This window comes from Gymnoscopelus braueri, assembly GCF_963280865.1.
Source record: "Gymnoscopelus braueri genome assembly, chromosome: 10".
NCBI lineage: Eukaryota > Metazoa > Chordata > Actinopteri > Myctophiformes > Myctophidae > Gymnoscopelus > Gymnoscopelus braueri.
Genome location: NC_137611.1, coordinates 295,001 through 315,000, shown reverse-complemented (window position 1 = coordinate 315,000; position 20,000 = coordinate 295,001). Strand labels below are relative to the sequence as shown.

Here is a 20,000-nt window from a genome sequence, read left to right as displayed (position 1 = left end):
CTGTCTCACATGTCAAGCTGTCTCACATATTGACCTGTCTCACTTATTGACCTGTCTCACATATTGACCTGTCTCACATGTTGACCTGTCTCACATATTGACCTGTCTCACATATTGACCTGTCTCACATGTTGACCTGTCTCACATGTTGACCTGTCTCACATATTGACCTGTCTCACATGTCGACCTGTCTCACATATTGACCTGTCTCACACATTGACCTGTCTCACATATTGACCTGTCTCACATGTCAACCTGTCTCACATATTGACCTGTCTCACATATTGACCTGTCTCACATATTGACCTGTCTCACATATTGACCTGTCTCACATGTTGACCTGTCTCACATGTTGACCTGTCTCACATATTGACCTGTCTCACATGTCAACCTGTCTCACATATTGACCTGTCTCACATGTCAACCTGTCTAACATGTTGACCTGTCTCACATATTGACCTGTCTCACATATTGACCTGTCTCACATATTGACCTGTCTCACATGTCAACCTGTCTCACATATTGACCTGTCTCACATGTCAACCTGTCTCACATGTTGACCTGTCTCACATATTGACCTGTCTCACATATTGACCTGTCTCACATATTGACCTGTCTCACATGTCAACCTGTCTCACATATTGACCTGTCTCACATATTGACCTGTCTCACATGTCAACCTGTCTCACATATTGACCTGTCTCACATGTCAACCTGTCTCACATGTTGAATGTTTTGCATGTTGTCTGCATGACGTCTGGTTTCCACACAAAGCCTTGGTTTGAGCATTTTAATAATAATAATATTAATAATAATAATAATAATATTAATAATAATAATAATAATAATAATATATAATGTTTGTTAGTATAAATAATGTTGACATCATAATAATAATAATAATAATAATAATAATAATAATAATAATAATAATAATAATAATGATATATAATGTTTATTAGTATAAATAATGTGTACATAATAATAATAATAATAATCATAATAATAATGATATATAATGGTTATTAGTATAAATAAATCATTTCCAAAACAGTGTTGCTCAAATAAACACTTTGTGTGGAACTCGACCTTTAACCGTGTTTGCATTCATTTTCATTATTTTTCCTTTTTTTTCTCTCCTGTTGTTTCTCTACACCTCCCCTTTTCCCTCTACACCTTCCCGCTACACTTCCATTTTCCCTCTACACCTCCCTTTCCCCCTCTACACCTCCCTTTTCCCTCTACACCTCCCCTTTCCCCTCTACACCTCCCCTTTCCGCTCTACACCTCTCTTTTCCCTCTACACCTCCCTTTTCTCTCTACACCTCCCCTTTCCCCTCTACACCTCCCCTTTCCCCTCTACACCTCCCCTTTCCCCTCTACACCTCCCACTACACCTCCCTTTTCCCTCTACACCTCCCCTTTCCCCTCTACACCTCCCCTTTCCCCTCTACACCTCCCCTTTCCCTCTACACCTCCCCTTTCCCCTCTACACCTCCCACTACACCTCCCTTTTCCCTCTACACCTCCCCTTTCCCCTCTACACCTCCCCTTTCCCCTCTACACCTCCCCTTTCCCTCTACACCTCCCCTTTCCCCTCTACACCTCCCACTACACCTCCCTTTTCCCTCTACACCTCCCCTTTCCCCTCTACACCTCCCCTTTCCCCTCTACACCTCCCCTTTCCCCTCTACACCTCCCTTTTCCCTCTACACCTTCCCTTTGTTTTTGATCCGACTACATGCATACTGACTCACCCACCCACCCACTCACTCACTCACATGTCACATATCCACATGTCACATGACATGTCACATGACATGTCACATGTCCACATTGCACATGCTCAGTAGGTCATCCTCTGCGGGTGGTAACAGACGATCTGTTTCACTACCTAGTCCCCGCCCCCATGTCTCCTTCCAACAAATCGGTGGGCAGCGATGCAGGAAGCCAGGACTCTGCTGACGGAAACGCCGGACCCAGGTGTGTGTGTGTGTGTGTGTGTGTGTGTGTGTGTGTGTGTGTGTGTGTGTGTGTGTGTGTGTGTGTGTGTGTGTGTGTGTGTGTGTGTGTGTGTGTACGCCCATCTAGTAGCATAGTCCATCTACAAGCTTGTAGATCTGTTATTTTTGGAAGCATAAAATGACTAGTCTTAGTTCTACTGGATCTCTTTCCTCTAGTTCTACTTTTATTTTTCGTCAGTGAAAAAAGTTGGTCGACCAACATTCTCTCCGTCGACAAAATGAACAGTTTCTAACGTCTCAGTTCTTTGAGACCAACATCTTTAACTTGACCTCTCTTTTCTCCCTGTCTGTCTGTCTGTCTGTCTGTCTGTCTGTCTGTCTGTCTGTCTGTCTTTCTCTACCTCTGACGCTGTCTTCTTGCTCTTATTGTTTCCTGTCTTACTGCCCCTCCCTCCTGTCTCTCTCTCTCTCTCTCTCTGTGTGCTACTAACTCCCCCTGGTGGCATGGTGTGGTACTGCATCTACCAGGACGTTGCACTGGGATCCTGACCCTTCCACTCTGCAACTGCACTCCGACTCTGAGCTCCTGGGGTACAGCTGTGTGTGTGTGTGTGTGTGTGTGTGTGTGTGCGTGTGCGTGTGCGTGTGCGTGTGTGTGTGTGTGTGTGTGTGTGTGTGTGTGTGTGTGTGTGTGTGTGTGTGTGTGCGTGTGCGTGCGTGTGCGTGTACACCTTCCACTTTGGCCTGCCTTCACACCTGTCTTTCTGCTTGCATTCTTGCATGTCTTGAGAATTGGGAAACATCATGTTTTTATTTACCAAAACAGTTCAAACTATTACTTATTAACACCTTGGGTGCCAAAACCGGGGGCTAGCGCAGCTCTTGAATCATTACATTACAGTCATTTAGCAGTCGCTTTTATCCAAAGCGACTTACAATAGTGCATTTTCTGCAAAAACAAGCAACTAAGAGTATACCTAGCGCTAAGGTAAAAGTGCAATATATCAGCTACCTATTTCCTTAAACAGATGAGACAAAATAGCTAAATCAAATGAGCAGGAGCTAAAACAAATAAGTGTATCGGCTAAACAAGATCCAATAAAACAATACAACAATAAAACAAGCGTTCGTACAACTAGTTAACAACAAGTAGGCCAGGCAAAGAGGAAGGGTAGTGTTTCCTGAAGAGGTGGGTTTTCAGCCTGCGGCGAAAGATGGGCAGTGACTCTGCTGTCCTGACATCAGTGACTCTGCTGTCCTGACATCAGTGACTCTGCTGTCCTGACATCAGTGTCTCTGCTGTCCTGACATCAGTGACTCTGCTGTCCTGACATCAGTGACTCTGCTGTCCTGACATCAGTGTCTCTGCTGTCCTGACATCAGTGACTCTGCTGTCCTGACATCAGTGACTCTGCTGTCCTGACATCAGTGACTCTGCTGTCCTGACATCAGTGACTCTGCTGTCCTGACATCAGTGACTCTGCTGTCCTGACATCAGTGACTCTGCTGTCCTGACATCAGTGACTCTGCTGTCCTGACATCAGTGACTCTGCTGTCCTGACATCAGTGTCTCAGCTGTCCTGACATCAGTGTCTCTGCTGTCCTGACCTCAGTGTCTCTGCTGTCCTGACATCAGTGACTCTGCTGTCCTGACATCAGTGACTCTGCTGTCCTGACATCAGTGACTCTGCTGTCCTGACATCAGTGGGGAGTTCATTCCACCACTTCGGGGCCAGAACAGAAAAAAGTCGTGACCGTGTAGATCGGCCAGAAGGACCCTTGAGTGACGAGGCAATCAGTCGCCCCGAGGTGGCAGACCGAAGTGGTCGGGCAGGGGTGTAAGCATCGACCATAGTCCGGAGGTAAGAAGGAGCTGTTCCTTTCACTGCCCTATAGGCTAGCACCAGGGTTTTAAACTGGACGCGAGCCGCTACGGGGAGCCGGTGTAGAGAACCACCCACAGTGACTCTGAGAAGGAAGGGACAGATGGATCACCGTGCCAAAAAAACTGTCTCCCGTCCTCTCCATTCTATCTCCTTGCAAAAAAGACTCCATATTTCCTTAACTTTTTACAGTGGGGAAAACCACTCATTTTCGATCCGAGATCACTCCACCATGGTGACTGGCTTGTGTGTGTGTGTGTGTGTGTGTGTGTGTGTGTGTGTGTGTGTGTGTGTGTGTGTGTGTGTGTGTGTGTGTGTGTGTGTGAGTGTGTGTGTGTGTGTGTGTGTGTGTGTGTGTGTGTGTGTGTGTGTGGGGGGGTGGTACGGTCAGTGGATTCTAACAATGCTCTTCAATGGGAACTGAATGTTTTTTCCCCCAGAATTCCTGGAATGTCAACAAAGCGCTCTGTTCCCATTGAAAAGCATTTATATACTGTATATGAATTACATACGATTCATGTTTTGGTCTGATATCTAAACTTGCACTCGTTTTTGTTAAAAGCATTTAAAAAACATAACATAGGTGTAAGAATGTACTATAATTATCATATTATATATTAATGTACTATAATTATCATATTATATATTAATGTACTATAATTATCATATTATATATTAATGTACTATAATTATCATATTTGTTTAAAAATATTTGTTTTGTTAAAAAAAATCCAAGATGTTTTTCAACTCACTCACTTAATCAATAATATTGATATCAGATGCGTCACATGTCAACTCCGTAAGTCATTCTACATCTAAATAGAAGTTATGGTTTAAAATGTGTAATTGTATTAGCATTAAGGGAATCCTGAGCAACATTGAAACCATGAATTGTCTAAAATATAACATTCTGTCAACTCTGTAAGACTCAATAAGATGTCAACTCCGTCAGATATGCCATCTTATGGAGTTGACATCTAAAATGTTTTAAAAGTGGGAGGTTGGCCTTTACATGGTTTAATAGTTAAAGCCCATTACATGGTTTAATAGTTAAAGTCCATTACATGGTTTAATAGTTAAAGTCCATTACATGGTTTAATAGTTAAAGCCCATTACATGGTTTAATAGTTAAAGTCCATTACATGGTTTAATAGTTAAAGTCCATTACATGGTTTAATAGTTAACCCTGTAAGACCCGGATATATTTCTACTTGCAAAAAAAAAAAAAAATACCTTTCAGATGGTCTTGTAGGAGTACTTAGGAGAGGAAAATATAATGTTTTTTTATTTTTTATGTTTTGGTAAGTTTTTATGCAAATGTTTCCATATGGAAACGTTGGGTCCATCAGGTAGCAAAATTTCCTATAGGCCATTTTTAAGGATAACATGGCAAATGTGTAATTACTTCACTAAAACAACTTAAGGATTCATTTATATGGTTTATTATTTGGCCTCAGATCAATTATTAATAATATTTGGCCTCAGAACAGTATACATTATGAATAATAACACCAATAAGCCATATTTTTAAATCAATTTTATTAAAAGAACAACAAAATATCATTGATGTCTATGTCAACATCACTCTCTCCGTTCATCACGATATCCAGAACATCCCTTGCTGAGAAGCGAGGCCCTTTCTGTTGTTGTGGCATTCTGAAATGAAATAAAGACCATTAGTACATTTAGTAGTGCTTACAAACAACATTTCACAAGTCATACAATACTGTCTGGCAAACCTATTGTGTGATGATGATTGCCGCTAAGTGGGCATCATTCCATTGCCCTAAGTACCCACCACACCTTGAATGAATAATGAACAACCCCCACAACCCCCAACAAGTACCAAAGTGGTCCCACTGTCCTTGTAGTATCGAAAGCAAATTAAACATACTGAGAAATAACAAGGGAATATATTGGTTAAACTATGGTTGAATATGTATTGTTTAGGGGGAGAGAGAAAGTTTGGGTGGACATTTTCTGAGGCTTACTGCTCAAAGCAAACAATTCAGTTTTTGTGAACAAAGGAACCAGCTTGTATGGTTCTGACTGTTAAAACAATGGTTACAAATATCATTGGAAATTAGAAATTAAAGTAAAAATGCACATATAGCCTACTCTCTCTCACTGTTTCTCTCTCTCATATATATATATATATATATATATGCAAAGTGGGGGAAATACACATATAACTGTTTAAATCTATTGTGAAAACTATATATAAGGCTGAACAGTAGCAGGTGAACATTAGGCCTGCCCTTGTATTTTTTGCAACCAAGAGGGCCCAACGATTCCAAAAAGACACAAGTATGAATCATGCTTTAATTTCTAATTTGGGACATATATTTCACAATAATAACATATGTACATGTTCTAGACATTGTAATGTTCAACAAAAAAAATATTACAGGCATATTACTTACGTTTTTGTGAGGAATATCTTCCAGAGAAAAAAGAGATCTGTTACAACAGAGATTTTTCAAGTTGTGATGATTCCTGGCTCTGTGGGGGGTATTTATATGCAAATATCCTGGCCAATGGCATTGTAAGACTAAACAATAGGACCCAATGAGCATTTAGAGGTGAAAAAATAACAGAAAAAAAAAAGATTTAAACATCTTTCTTTATAAAATATAATTGTTTCCAAAAGGGATCACTGGGTCTTAGAGGGTTAAAGCCCATTACATGGTTTAATAGTTAAAGTCCATTACATGGTTTAATAGTTAAAGTCAATTACATGGTTTAATAGTTAAAGCCCATTACATGGTTTAATAGTTAATGCCCATTACATGGTTTAATAGTTAAAGTCCATTACATGGTTTAATAGTTAAAGCTCATTACATGGTTTAATAGTTAAGGTCCATTACATGGTTTAATAGTTAAAGCCCATTACATGGTTTAATAGTTAAAGTCCATTACATGGTTTAATAGTTAAAGCCCATTACATGGTTTAATAGTTAAAGCCCATTACATGGTTTAATAGTTAAAGCCCATTACATGGTTTAATAGTTAAAGCTCATTACATGGTTTAATAGTTAAAGTCCATTACATGGTTTAATAGTTAAAGCTCATTACATGGTTTAATAGTTAAAGTCCATTACATGGTTTAATAGTTAAAGCCCATTACATTGTTTAATAGTTAAAGTCCATTACATGGTTTAATAGTTAAAGTCCATTACATGGTTTAATAGTTAAAGCTCATTACATGGTTTAATAGTTAAAGTCCATTACATGGTTTAATAGTTAAAGCTCATTACATGGTTTAATAGTTAAAGTCCATTACATGGTTTAATAGTTAAAGCTCATTACATGGTTTAATAGTTAAAGTCCATTACATGGTTTAATAGTTAAAGCTCATTACATGGTTTAATAGTTAAAGTCCATTACATGGTTTAATAGTTAAAGCTCATTACATGGTTTAATAGTTAAAGTCCATTACATGGTTTAATAGTTAAAGCTCATTACATGGTTTAATAGTTAAAGCTCATTACATGGTTTAATAGTTAAAGTCCATTACATGGTTTAATAGTTAAAGCTCATTACATGGTTTAATAGTTAAAGTCCATTACATGGTTTAATAGTTAAAGTCCATTACATGGTTTAATAGTTAAAGTCCATTACATGGTTTAATAGTTAAAGCTCATTACATGGTTTAATAGTTAAAGCCCATTACATGGTTTAATAGTTAAAGTCCATTACATGGTTTAATAGTTAAAGTCCATTACATGGTTTAATAGTTAAAGCTCATTACATGGTTTAATAGTTAAAGTCCATTACATGGTTTAATAGTTAAAGTCCATTACATGGTTTAATAGTTAAAGTCCATTACATGGTTTAATAGTTAAAGCTCATTACATGGTTTAATAGTTAAAGTCCATTACATGGTTTAATAGTTAAAGCCCATTACATGGTTTAATAGTTAAAGTCCATTACATGGTTTAATAGTTAAAGTCCATTACATGGTTTAATAGTTAAAGCCCATTACATGGTTTAATAGTTAAAGTCCATTACATGGTTTAATAGTTAAAGTCCATTACATGGTTTAATAGTTAAAGTCCATTACATGGTTTAATAGTTAAAGCCCATTACATGGTTTAATAGTTAAAGTCAAGTACATGGTTTAATAGTTAAAGTCCATTACATGGTTTAATAGTTAAAGCTCATTACATGGTTTAATAGTTAAAGTCCATTACATGGTTTAATAGTTAAAGCTCATTACATGGTTTAATAGTTAAAGCTCATTACATGGTTTAATAGTTAAAGTCCATTACATGGTTTAATAGTTAAAGCTCATTACATGGTTTAATAGTTAAAGTCCATTACATGGTTTAATAGTTAAAGTCCATTACATGGTTTAATAGTTAAAGTCCATTACATGGTTTAATAGTTAAAGTCCATTACATGGTTTAATAGTTAAAGTCCATTACATGGTTTAATAGTTAAAGCCCATTACATGGTTTAATAGTTAAAGTCCATTACATGGTTTAATAGTTAAAGCTCATTACATGGTTTAATAGTTAAAGCTCATTACATGGTTTAATAGTTAAAGTCCATTACATGGTTTAATAGTTAAAGCTCATTACATGGTTTAATAGTTAAAGTCCATTACATGGTTTAATAGTTAAAGTCCATTACATGGTTTAATAGTTAAAGTCCATTACATGGTTTAATAGTTAAAGTCCATTACATGGTTTAATAGTTAAAGCCCATTACATGGTTTAATAGTTAAAGTCCATTACATGGTTTAATAGTTAAAGCCCATTACATGGTTTAATAGTTAAAGCCCATTACATAGTTTAATAGTTAAAGCCCATTACATGGTTTAATAGTTAAAGTCCATTACATGGTTTAATAGTTAAAGCCCATTACATGGTTTAATAGTTAAAGCCCATTACATGGTTTAATAGTTAAAGCCCATTACATAGTTTAATAGTTAAAGTCCATTACATGGTTTAATAGTTAAAGTCCATTACATGGTTTAATAGTTAAAGCCCATTACATGGTTTAATAGTTAAAGTCCATTACATGGTTTAATAGTTAAAGTCCATTACATGGTTTAATAGTTAAAGTCCATTACATGGTTTAATAGTTAAAGCTCATTACATGGTTTAATAGTTAAAGTCCATTACATGGTTTAATAGTTAAAGCCCATTACATGGTTTAATAGTTAAAGCCCATTACATAGTTTAATAGTTAAAGTCCATTACATGGTTTAATAGTTAAAGCCCATTACATGGTTTAATAGTTAAAGTCCATTACATGGTTTAATAGTTAAAGTCCATTACATGGTTTAATAGTTAAAGCCCATTACATGGTTTAATAGTTAAAGCTCATTACATGGTTTAATAGTTAAAGTCCATTACATGGTTTAATAGTTAAAGTCCATTACATGGTTTAATAGTTAAAGTCCATTACATGGTTTAATAGTTAAAGCTCATTACATGGTTTAATAGTTAAAGTCCATTACATGGTTTAATAGTTAAAGCCCATTACATGGTTTAATAGTTAAAGCCCATTACATAGTTTAATAGTTAAAGTCCATTACATGGTTTAATAGTTAAAGCCCATTACATGGTTTAATAGTTAAAGTCCATTACATGGTTTAATAGTTAAAGTCCATTACATGGTTTAATAGTTAAAGCCCATTACATGGTTTAATAGTTAAAGTCCATTACATGGTTTAATAGTTAAAGTCCATTACATAGTTTAATAGTTAAAGTCCATTACATGGTTTAATAGTTAAAGTGTGTGTGTGTGTGTGTGTGTGTGTGTGTGTGTGTGTGTGTGTGTGTGTGTGTGTGTGTGTGTGTGTGTGTGTGTGTGTGTGTGTGTGTGTGTGTGTGTGTGTGTGTGTGTGTGTGTGTGTGTGTGTGTGTGTAGGCGTGCTGCAGTGCGTCTCTCCATGTCTAAGCTGACTCAGGTTGACTTCCAGCCCAAAGAGATGGTTTCCTACTGCAAGGAGACTCAGACCGCTGGGGATACTCTGGTACACACACAGGCTAAAGGTACACACTCACACTCACACACACACACACACACACACACACACACACACACACACACACACACACACACACACACACACACACACACACACACACACACACACACACACACACAGGCTAAAGGTACACACATACACGCACGCACATACGCACGCACACACACACCCAGGCTAAAGGTACACACACACACACACACACACACACACACACACACACACACACACACACACACACACACACACACACACACACACACACACACAGGCTAAAGGTACACACATACACGCACGCACATACGCACGCACACACACACCCAGGCTAAAGGTACACACACACACACACACACACACACACACACACACACACACACACACACACACACACACACACACACACACACACACAGGCTAAAGGTACACACATACACGCACGCACATACGCACGCACACACACACCCAGGCTAAAGGTACACACACACACACACACACACACACACACACACACACACACACACACACACACACACACACACACACACACACACACACACACACACACACACACACACACACACACACACACACACACACACACAGGCTAAAGGTACACACATACACGCACGCACATACGCACGCACACACACACCCAGGCTAAAGGTACACACACACACACACACACACACACACACACACACACACACACACACACACACACACACACACACACACACACACACACACACACCACACACACACACAGGCTAAAGGTACACACACACACACACACACACACACACACACACACACACACACACACACACACACACACACACACACACACACACACACACACACACACACACACTCACACACACTCTCCGTGTGCGTGAGTGTGTTACCCGTGACTTGCGGACAGCACATATTAATGAACACACATACAATGCATTTTTTTCGTGCTGCTTACATTTCTGACTAATTCAATCATTTCAAGGAGTATATTGTTTAGACTGATGCTAGGTTCATAGTTTACCTGTGATCCTATAGTTTACTGAGACACTACACTGTCTCTGTATTCTATGATCCTATAGTTTACTGAGACACTACACTGTCTCTGTATTCTATGATCCTATAGTTTACTGAGACACTACACTGTCTCTGTATTCTATGATCCTATAGTTTACTGAGACACTACACTGTCTCTCTGTATTCTATGATCCTATAGTTTACTGAGACACTACACTGTCTCTGTATTCTATGATCCTATAGTTTACTGAGACACTACACTGTCTCTGTATTCTATGATCCTATAGTTTACTGAGACACTACACTGTCTCTCTGTATTCTATGATCCTATAGTTTACTGAGACACTACACTGTCTCTGTATTCTATGATCCTATAGTTTACTGAGACACTACACTGTCTCTGTATTCTATGATCCTATGGTTTACTGAGACACTACACTGTCTCTGTATTCTATGATCCTATAGTTTACTGAGACACTACACTGTCTCTCTGTATTCTATGATCCTATAGTTTACTGAGACACTACACTGTCTCTGTATTCTATGATCCTATAGTTTACTGAGACACTACACTGTCTCTGTATTCTATGATCCTATAGTTTACTGAGACACTACACTGTCTCTCTGTATTCTATGATCCTATAGTTTACTGAGACACTACACTGTCTCTGTATTCTATGATCCTATAGTTTACTGAGACACTACACTGTCTCTGTATTCTATGATCCTATAGTTTACTGAGACACTACACTGTCTCTCTGTATTCTATGATCCTATAGTTTACTGAGACACTACACTGTCTCTGTATTCTATGATCCTATAGTTTACTGAGACACTACACTGTCTCTGTATTCTATGATCCTATGGTTTACTGAGACACTACACTGTCTCTGTATTCTATGATCCTATAGTTTACTGAGACACTACACTGTCTCTCTGTATTCTATGATCCTATAGTTTACTGAGACACTACACTGTCTCTGTATTCTATGATCCTATAGTTTACTGAGACACTACACTGTCTCTGTATTCTATGATCCTATAGTTTACTGAGACACTACACTGTCTCTGTATTCTATGATCCTATAGTTTACTGAGACACTACACTGTCTCTGTCTTCTATGATCCTATAGTTCACTGAGACACTACACTGTCTCTGTATTCTATGATCCTATAGTTTACTGAGACACTACACTGTCTCTGTATTCTATGATCCTATAGTTTACTGAGACACTACACTGTCTCTGTATTCTATGATCCTATAGTTTACTGAGACACTACACTTCCTCTGTATTCTATGATCCTATAGTTTACTGAGACACTACACTGTCTCTGTATTCTATGATCCTATAGTTTACTGAGACACTACACTGTCTCTGTATTCTATGATCCTATAGTTTACTGAGACACTACACTGTCTCTGTATTCTATGATCCTATAGTTTACTGAGACACTACACTGTCTCTATGTATTCTATGATCCTATAGTTTACTGCTACAGTTTACTGAGACACTACACTGTCTCTGTATTCTATGATCCTATAGTTTACTGAGACACTACACTGTCTCTGTATTCTATGATCCTATAGTTTACTGAGACACTAGACTGTCTCTCTGTATTCTATGATCCTATAGTTTACTGAGACACTACACTGTCTCTCTGTATTCTATGATCCTATAGTTTACTGAGACACTACACTGTCTCTGTATTCTATGAACCTATAGTTTACTGAGACACTAGACTGTCTCTCTGTATTCTATGATCCTATAGTTTACTGAGACACTAGACTGTCTCTCTGTATTCTATGATCCTATAGTTTACTGAGACACTAGACTGTCTCTCTGTATTCTATGATCCTATAGCTTACTGAGACACTACACTGTCTCTGTATTCTATGATCCTATAGTTTACTGAGACACTAGACTGTCTCTCTGTATTCTATGATCCTATAGTTTACTGAGACACTACACTGTCTCTGTATTCTATGATCCTATAGTTTACTGAGACACTAGACTGTCTCTCTGTATTCTATGATCCTATAGTTTACTGAGACACTAGACTGTCTCTCTGTATTCTATGATCCTATAGTTTACTGAGACACTACACTGTCTCTCTGTATTCTATGATCCTATAGTTTACTGAGACACTACACTGTCTCTCTGTATTCTTTGATCCTATAGTTTACTGAGACACTACACTGTCTCTGTATTCTATGATCCTATAGTTTACTGAGACACTACACTGTCTCTGTATTCTATGATCCTATAGTTTACTGAGACACTACACTGTCTCTGTATTCTATGATCCTATAGTTTACTGAGACACTACACTGTCTCTATGTATTCTATGATCCTATAGTTTACTGAGACACTACACTGTCTCTGTATTCTATGATCCTATAGTTTACTGAGACACTACACTGTCTCTGTATTCTATGATCCTATAGTTTACTGAGACACTACACTGTCTCTGTATTCTATGATCCTATAGTTTACTGAGACACTACACTGTCTCTGTATTCTATGATCCTATAGTTTACTGAGACACTACACTGTCTCTGTATTCTATGATCCTAGAGTTTACTGAGACACTACACTGTCTCTGTATTCTATGAACCTATAGTTTACTGAGACACTAGACTGTCTCTCTGTATTCTATGATCCTATAGTTTACTGAGACACTACACTGTCTCTCTGTATTCTATGATCCTATAGTTTACTGAGACACTACACTGTCTCTATGTATTCTATGATCCTATAGTTTACTGAGACACTACACTGTCTCTGTATTCTATGATCCTATAGTTTACTGAGACACTACACTGTCTCTGTATTCTATGATCCTATAGTTTACTGAGACACTACACTGTCTCTGTATTCTATGATCCTATAGTTTACTGAGACACTACACTGTCTCTGTATTCTATGATCCTATAGTTTACTGAGACACTACACTGTCTCTGTATTCTATGATCCTAGAGTTTACTGAGACACTACACTGTCTCTGTATTCTATGAACCTATAGTTTACTGAGACACTAGACTGTCTCTCTGTATTCTATGATCCTATAGTTTACTGAGACACTACACTGTCTCTGTATTCTATGATCCTATAGTTTACTGAGACACTAGACTGTCTCTCTGTATTCTATGATCCTATAGTTTACTGAGACACTAGACTGTCTCTCTGTATTCTATGATCCTATAGTTTACTGAGACACTAGACTGTCTCTCTGTATTCTATGATCCTATAGTTTACTGAGACACTACACTGTCTCTGTATTCTATGATCCTATAGTTTACTGAGACACTACACTGTCTCTGTATTCTATGATCCTATAGTTTACTGAGACACTATACTGTCTCTCTGTATTCTATGATCCTATAGTTTACTGAGACACTACACTGTCTCTCTGTATTCTATGATCCTATAGTTTACTGAGACACTACACTGTCTCTCTGTATTCTATGATCCTATAGTTTACTGAGACACTAGACTGTCTCTCTGTATTCTATGATCCTATAGTTTACTGAGACACTACACTGTTTCTGTATTCTATGATCCTATAGTTTACTGAGACACTACACTGTCTCTCTGTATTCTATGATCCTATAGTTTACTGAGACACTAGACTGTCTCTCTGTATTCTATGATCCTATAGTTTACTGAGACACTAGACTGTCTCTCTGTATTCTATGATCCTATAGTTTACTGAGACACTACACTGTCTCTGTATTCTATGATCCTATAGTTTACTGAGACACTACACTGTCTCTCTGTATTCTATGATCCTATAGTTTACTGAGACACTACACTGTCTCTATGTATGTGTTTACCTTGTTTACTGTAAGGTATTATATTTTTTATATTATTGTTATATATATGTCATACATATTTTAAGCTAAAGTAATTATAGAATGTTTGGTTATGTTTGGGTTTGTTTTTATACCACAGAAGAAGAGGAGGATGAGGAGATGGCTCCTCCCCCTACAGAGGAGATGCAGGAGGAGGACAAACAGGAGGCGCAGGAGGAAGGTGAGACCTAACCCACCTTTATTTAAAAAAATAAAAAGTCACGTTGCTATATAAATGATTATATGTGTTTATATAAATGTTATATATATGTATTATATGTGTGTACAACAACTATATAATTATATACATTAACAACTAAAATGACATTTAAAGGTGTGATATCTAAATGGTTTAATGCCAAAACCCTTCTCTCAAAAATCTCAAAAGTGTGTTTTTTGTGTGCGTGCGAGCGTGTGCGTGTGCGTGTGTGTGTGCGCGTGCGTTTGCGTGTGTGTGTGTGTGTGTCTGCGTGTGTGTGCGTGCGTGTGTGTGCTTGCAGAGGCTCCGAAGGAGCTGACGGAGGAGGAGAAGTTGCAGCTGTTGCACTCAGAGGAGTTCTTGTCGTTTTTCGAGCGAGGGAGCAGGATCGTAGAGAGAGCTCTGTCTGAACGGGTCGACGTCTGCTTCGATTACAGCGGACGAGACCTGGATGACAAGGAGGGGTGAGTGTGTATGTGTGTGTGTGTGTGTGTGTGTGTGTGTGTGTGTGTGTGTGTGTGTGTGTGTGTGCGCGTGTGCGTGTGCGTGTGCGTGTGCGTCTACTACTGTGAAGCCGAGCATGTTTAACCTGTGTAACGATGATTCTGTGTTCTCTAACATTTCAGCTAACACCCCTGATGTCATTGTTGTTAATGAAAACCATAGGGAGGTGTTCATTCTGGAGGTCGGCTGTACTTTTGATTACAGCTTAGAGGAAGCCTTCCTAACCAAAGTGCTAAAATATCATCAGCTAGAGCAGACCATCTCTCAGCTAGGCTACAGATGTAAACTTTTGGTTTTTATCTTTGGTAGTCTAGGACACAAGTTGGTTGTGAGGGGCCTGCAAATGGCCGGCCTCTCCAAAAGGAGGGCTAAACAATTAGCAAGGTACTGCTCAATATCAGCTATTATAGGAAGCCGCTCAATTTGGAGGAGGCGTTGCTTCCTTTACCCATGATTGTTGTCCGTTGTGTTCGACAACTATGCCATCTTTTGTTTTGTATGTAACAATGCTCTGCTTTACATGCGCTTTGTAACTGGCTTTTTTCCCTTCATCTGACTGCACTGACAGTGTTTATGTTCTTTGTACATCTTGTACTTCTGTTTATGTGACATAAATACATTTATTAACTTATTGTTTTATTATTTCAGTGATATACAAGCACTTTTATTTGATGTTTTATTTATTAATGTATTGTTTTATTATATTTTTTTCAGTGATATACAAGCAGTTTCATGTATTAACATATTGTGTATTATCATTATTTCAGTGATATCCAAGCAGGAGCCAAGCTGGTTCTGAACAGACAGTTTGCAGATGAGCGTTGGACCAAGAACAGAGTGGTGACCTGTTTGGACTGGTCCTCACAGGTGTGTTGTGTGTGTGTGTGTGTGTGTGTGTGTGTGTGTGTGTGTGTGTGTGTGTGTGTGTGTGTGTGTGTGTGTGTGTGTGTGTGTGTGTGTGTGTGTGTGTGTCAGTGTGTTACAGTGTGTATATTGTGTAGTAGTGATGCGCGGGTCGGTTTTTTCATAACCCGCCCCGCCACGGAACCCAACCCGCCCCAACCCGCCCCAACGATATAAATCAACGACTCGGCCCGCCCTGCGACCTGCGGTGAAAGAAAAAAAAAGATACTCATCATCATAATAGCTCAGATTTATATAGCGCTCTTTTAACACATTGATTGCCTAGATCGAGTTAACTCGTTTTTAGAATCCATCGCTTGATTGCCTAGAACTCGTTTTTAGGAAAAAAAATCAAATTTTTTTTTTTTTAATTTTTTAATTTGACCCAAAGACCAAGGAGATATGATTTGTTGAAGATCTAGACTCCCATCCACTTCCTTGTTAACTTAAAACTTAACATTTTTGTATCTCAGCTCCTAAGTACTTTTTTTTTTCAATGTAAAAACCCTGGCATGAAAATGCAAAAAATCTGAAATAATTCTGGCAATCAATGTGTTAAGTACCCAAAGTCACTTTAAATATCTACAGTAGCACAATATTGTCATTTGCTAAATTAGGGATGTGAAACCACTCATATTTTGCAAGTCGACGTGTCGATCGATGTGTCTTTAATTTATTTATTTTGCTGCGCAGCAGTTAAGAGTAGAGACAAATTGAGCTTTCCTTTAAACACGTTCAACAATATGTAGCGATATGGCCTCATATAAACTTTTATAACATCTTACGGAGCGTTTGGTAACTTCAGCGAGGTGCTCGCCCTAAAACACGGTCGCCCCGGATCAAATCCGGCGAACTGGGAACGGTCGGCACCAGTTACTCCTACACGTAACCTCAGTAACAAATGGGGGCGAGTGTGTTTTGGGCCGATCGTTCCGGTTACCTCAGCGTAACTCTCTCTCTCTCTCTCGGCGCGCTGTCGTTGTTTGACGACAGGGCGCGGTGTATTCTGGAAATGCCATCAGCTCACAGACAACATCGAGTATTCTTAAACAACACATAGTTAGAACATGAATAGATAGTTAGAACATGAATAGATAGATAGAACATGAATAGATAGTTAGAACATGAATACATAGTTACAACATGAATAGATAGATAGAACATGAATAGATAGTTAGAACATGAATAGATAGATAGAACATGAATAGATAGATAGAACATGAATAGATAGTTAGAACATGAATAGATAGATAGAACATGAATAGATAGTTAGAACATGAATAGATAGATAGAACATGAATAGATAGATAGAACATGAATAGATAGATAGAACATGAATAGATAGATAGAACATGAATAGATAGTTAGAACATGAATAGATAGATAGAACATGAATAGATAGTTAGAACATGAATAGATAGATAGAACATGAATAGATAGATAGAACATGAATAGATAGTTAGAACATGAATAGATAGTTAGAACATGAATAGATAGATAGAACATGAATAGATAGATAGAACATGAATAGATAGTTAGAACATGAATAGATAGATAGAACATGAATAGATAGTTAGAACATGAATAGATAGATAGAACATGAATAGATAGATAGAACATGAATAGATAGATAGAACATGAATAGATAGATAGAACATGAATAGATAGATAGAACATGAATAGATAGTTAGAACATGAATAGATAGTTAGAACATGTATAGATAGATAGAACATGAATAGATAGATAGAACATGAATAGATAGATAGAACATGAATAGATAGTTAGAACATGAATAGATAGTTAGAACATGAATAGGCCTATTAACTCTTTGACTGCCAGAGTATTTTCATAAAGTACTCCCCCAGTGCCAGCAATTTTCGTGTTTTTTATTTTTATATTTTGTAATTTTTGTAATTTTTCAATTATCAAAGACAGAGCACAAATCCGCCACTAGAGAGCAGCACATGACAGCTTGATCAGCTGTCATGACAGCTCGCACCCCACACACAGTGTCAAAGAGTGAAATACATGAAAACGGATGTGACGTGGTCTCAGATTGTCCGATCGGCCAAAATTACGATGTGATACACTACGGCGATGAGTGATCGTCACCCAGACCATAGATTATAGAAGAGAACCTGCGGGTAACGGGTCAGCCCTCTCTATGGACTCTATGGACCTGTGGGTAACGGGTCAGCCCTGTGGGTAACGGGTCAGCCCTGTGGGTAACGGGTCAGTCCTGTGGGTAACGGGTCAGCCCTGTGGGTAACGGGTCAGTCCTGTGGGTAACTGGTCAGCCCTGTGGGTAACGGGTCAGACCTGTGGGTAACGGGTCAGCCCTGTGGGTAACGGGTCAGCCCTGTGGGTAACGGGTCAGCCCTGTGGGTAACGGGTCAGACCTGTGGGTAACGGGTCAGCCCTGGGTCAGCCCTGTGGGTAACGGGTCAGACCTGTGGGTAACGGGTCAGCCCTGGGTCAGCCCTGTGGGTAACGGGTCAGACCTGTGGGTAACGGGTCAGCCCTGTGGGTAACGGGTCAGCCCTGTGGGTAACGGGTCAGTCCTGGGTCAGCCCTGTGGGTAACGGGTCAGCCCTGGGTCAGCCCTGTGGGTAACGGGTCAGACCTGTGGGTAACGGGTCAGCCCTGTGGGTAACGGGTCAGCCCTGGGTCAGCCCTGTGGGTAACGGGTCAGCCCTGTGGGTAACGGGTCAGCCCTGGGTCAGTCCTGTGGGTAACGGGTCAGACCTGTGGGTAACGGGTCAGCCCTGTGGGTAACGGGTCAGTCCTGGGTCAGCCCTGTGGGTAACGGGTCAGCCCTGTGGGTAACGGGTCAGTCCTGGGTCAGCCCTGTGGGTAACGGGTCAGTCCTGGGTCAGCCCTGTGGGTAACGGGTCAGACCTGTGGGTAACGGGTCAGCCCTGTGGGTAACGGGTCAGCCCTGTGGGTAACGGGTCAGTCCTGGGTCAGCCCTGTGGGTAACGGGTCAGCCCTGTGGGTAACGGGTCAGCCCTGGGTCAGCCCTGTGGGTAACGGGTCAGACCTGTGGGTAACGGGTCAGCCCTGTGGGTAACGGGTCAGCCCTGTGGGTAACGGGTCAGCCCTGTGGGTAACGGGTCAGTCCTGTGGGTAACGGGTCAGCCCTGTGGGTAACGGGTCAGTCCTGTGGGTAACGGGTCAGTCCTGTGGGTAACGGGTCAGTCCTGTGGGTAACGGGTCAGTCCTGTGGGTAACGGGTCAGCCCTGGGTCAGCCCTGTGGGTAACGGGTCAGTCCTGTGGGTAACGGGTCAGTCCTGTGGGTAACGGGTCAGTCCTGTGGGTAACGGGTCAGCCCTGGGTCAGCCCTGTGGGTAACGGGTCAGTCCTGTGGGTAACGGGTCAGTCCTGTGGGTAACGGGTCAGCCCTGGGTCAGCCCTGTGGGTAACGGGTCAGTCCTGTGGGTAACAGGTCAGACCTGTGGGTAACGGGTCAGCCCTCTCTATGGACTCTATGGACCTGTGGGCAACGGGTCAGACCTGTGGGTAACGGGTCAGTCCTGTGGGTAACGGGTCAGACCTGTGGGTAACGGGTCAGACCTGTGGGTAACGGGTCAGCCCTGTGGGTAACGGGTCAGACCTGTGGGTAACGGGTCAGACCTGTGGGTAACGGGTCAGACCTGTGGGTAACG

General features: G+C 39.9%; 1 protein-coding gene across 5 annotated transcripts in view; it reads left to right on the top strand.

The window, feature by feature from the left end:
* Positions 1-20,000, top strand: part of LOC308092928 (dynein, cytoplasmic 1, intermediate chain 2a-like) — a 38,171-nt gene that overhangs the window by 7,240 nt on the left and 10,931 nt on the right. The window contains exons 4-9 of one of the 5 annotated variants that reach the window (XM_080439080.1): positions 1,854-1,983; positions 2,493-2,555; positions 9,728-9,852; positions 14,828-14,908; positions 15,228-15,390; positions 16,198-16,297. In XM_080439080.1, the coding sequence (XP_080295206.1) occupies positions 1,854-1,983; positions 2,493-2,555; positions 9,728-9,852; positions 14,828-14,908; positions 15,228-15,390; positions 16,198-16,297 (662 nt within the window). Of the gene's footprint in view, positions 1-1,850; positions 1,984-2,492; positions 2,556-9,727; positions 9,853-14,827; positions 14,909-15,227; positions 15,391-16,197; positions 16,298-20,000 lie in introns of all 5 variants that reach the window. The other 4 variants (XM_080439077.1, XM_080439076.1, XM_080439079.1 and 1 more) reach the window with 4 other exon arrangements.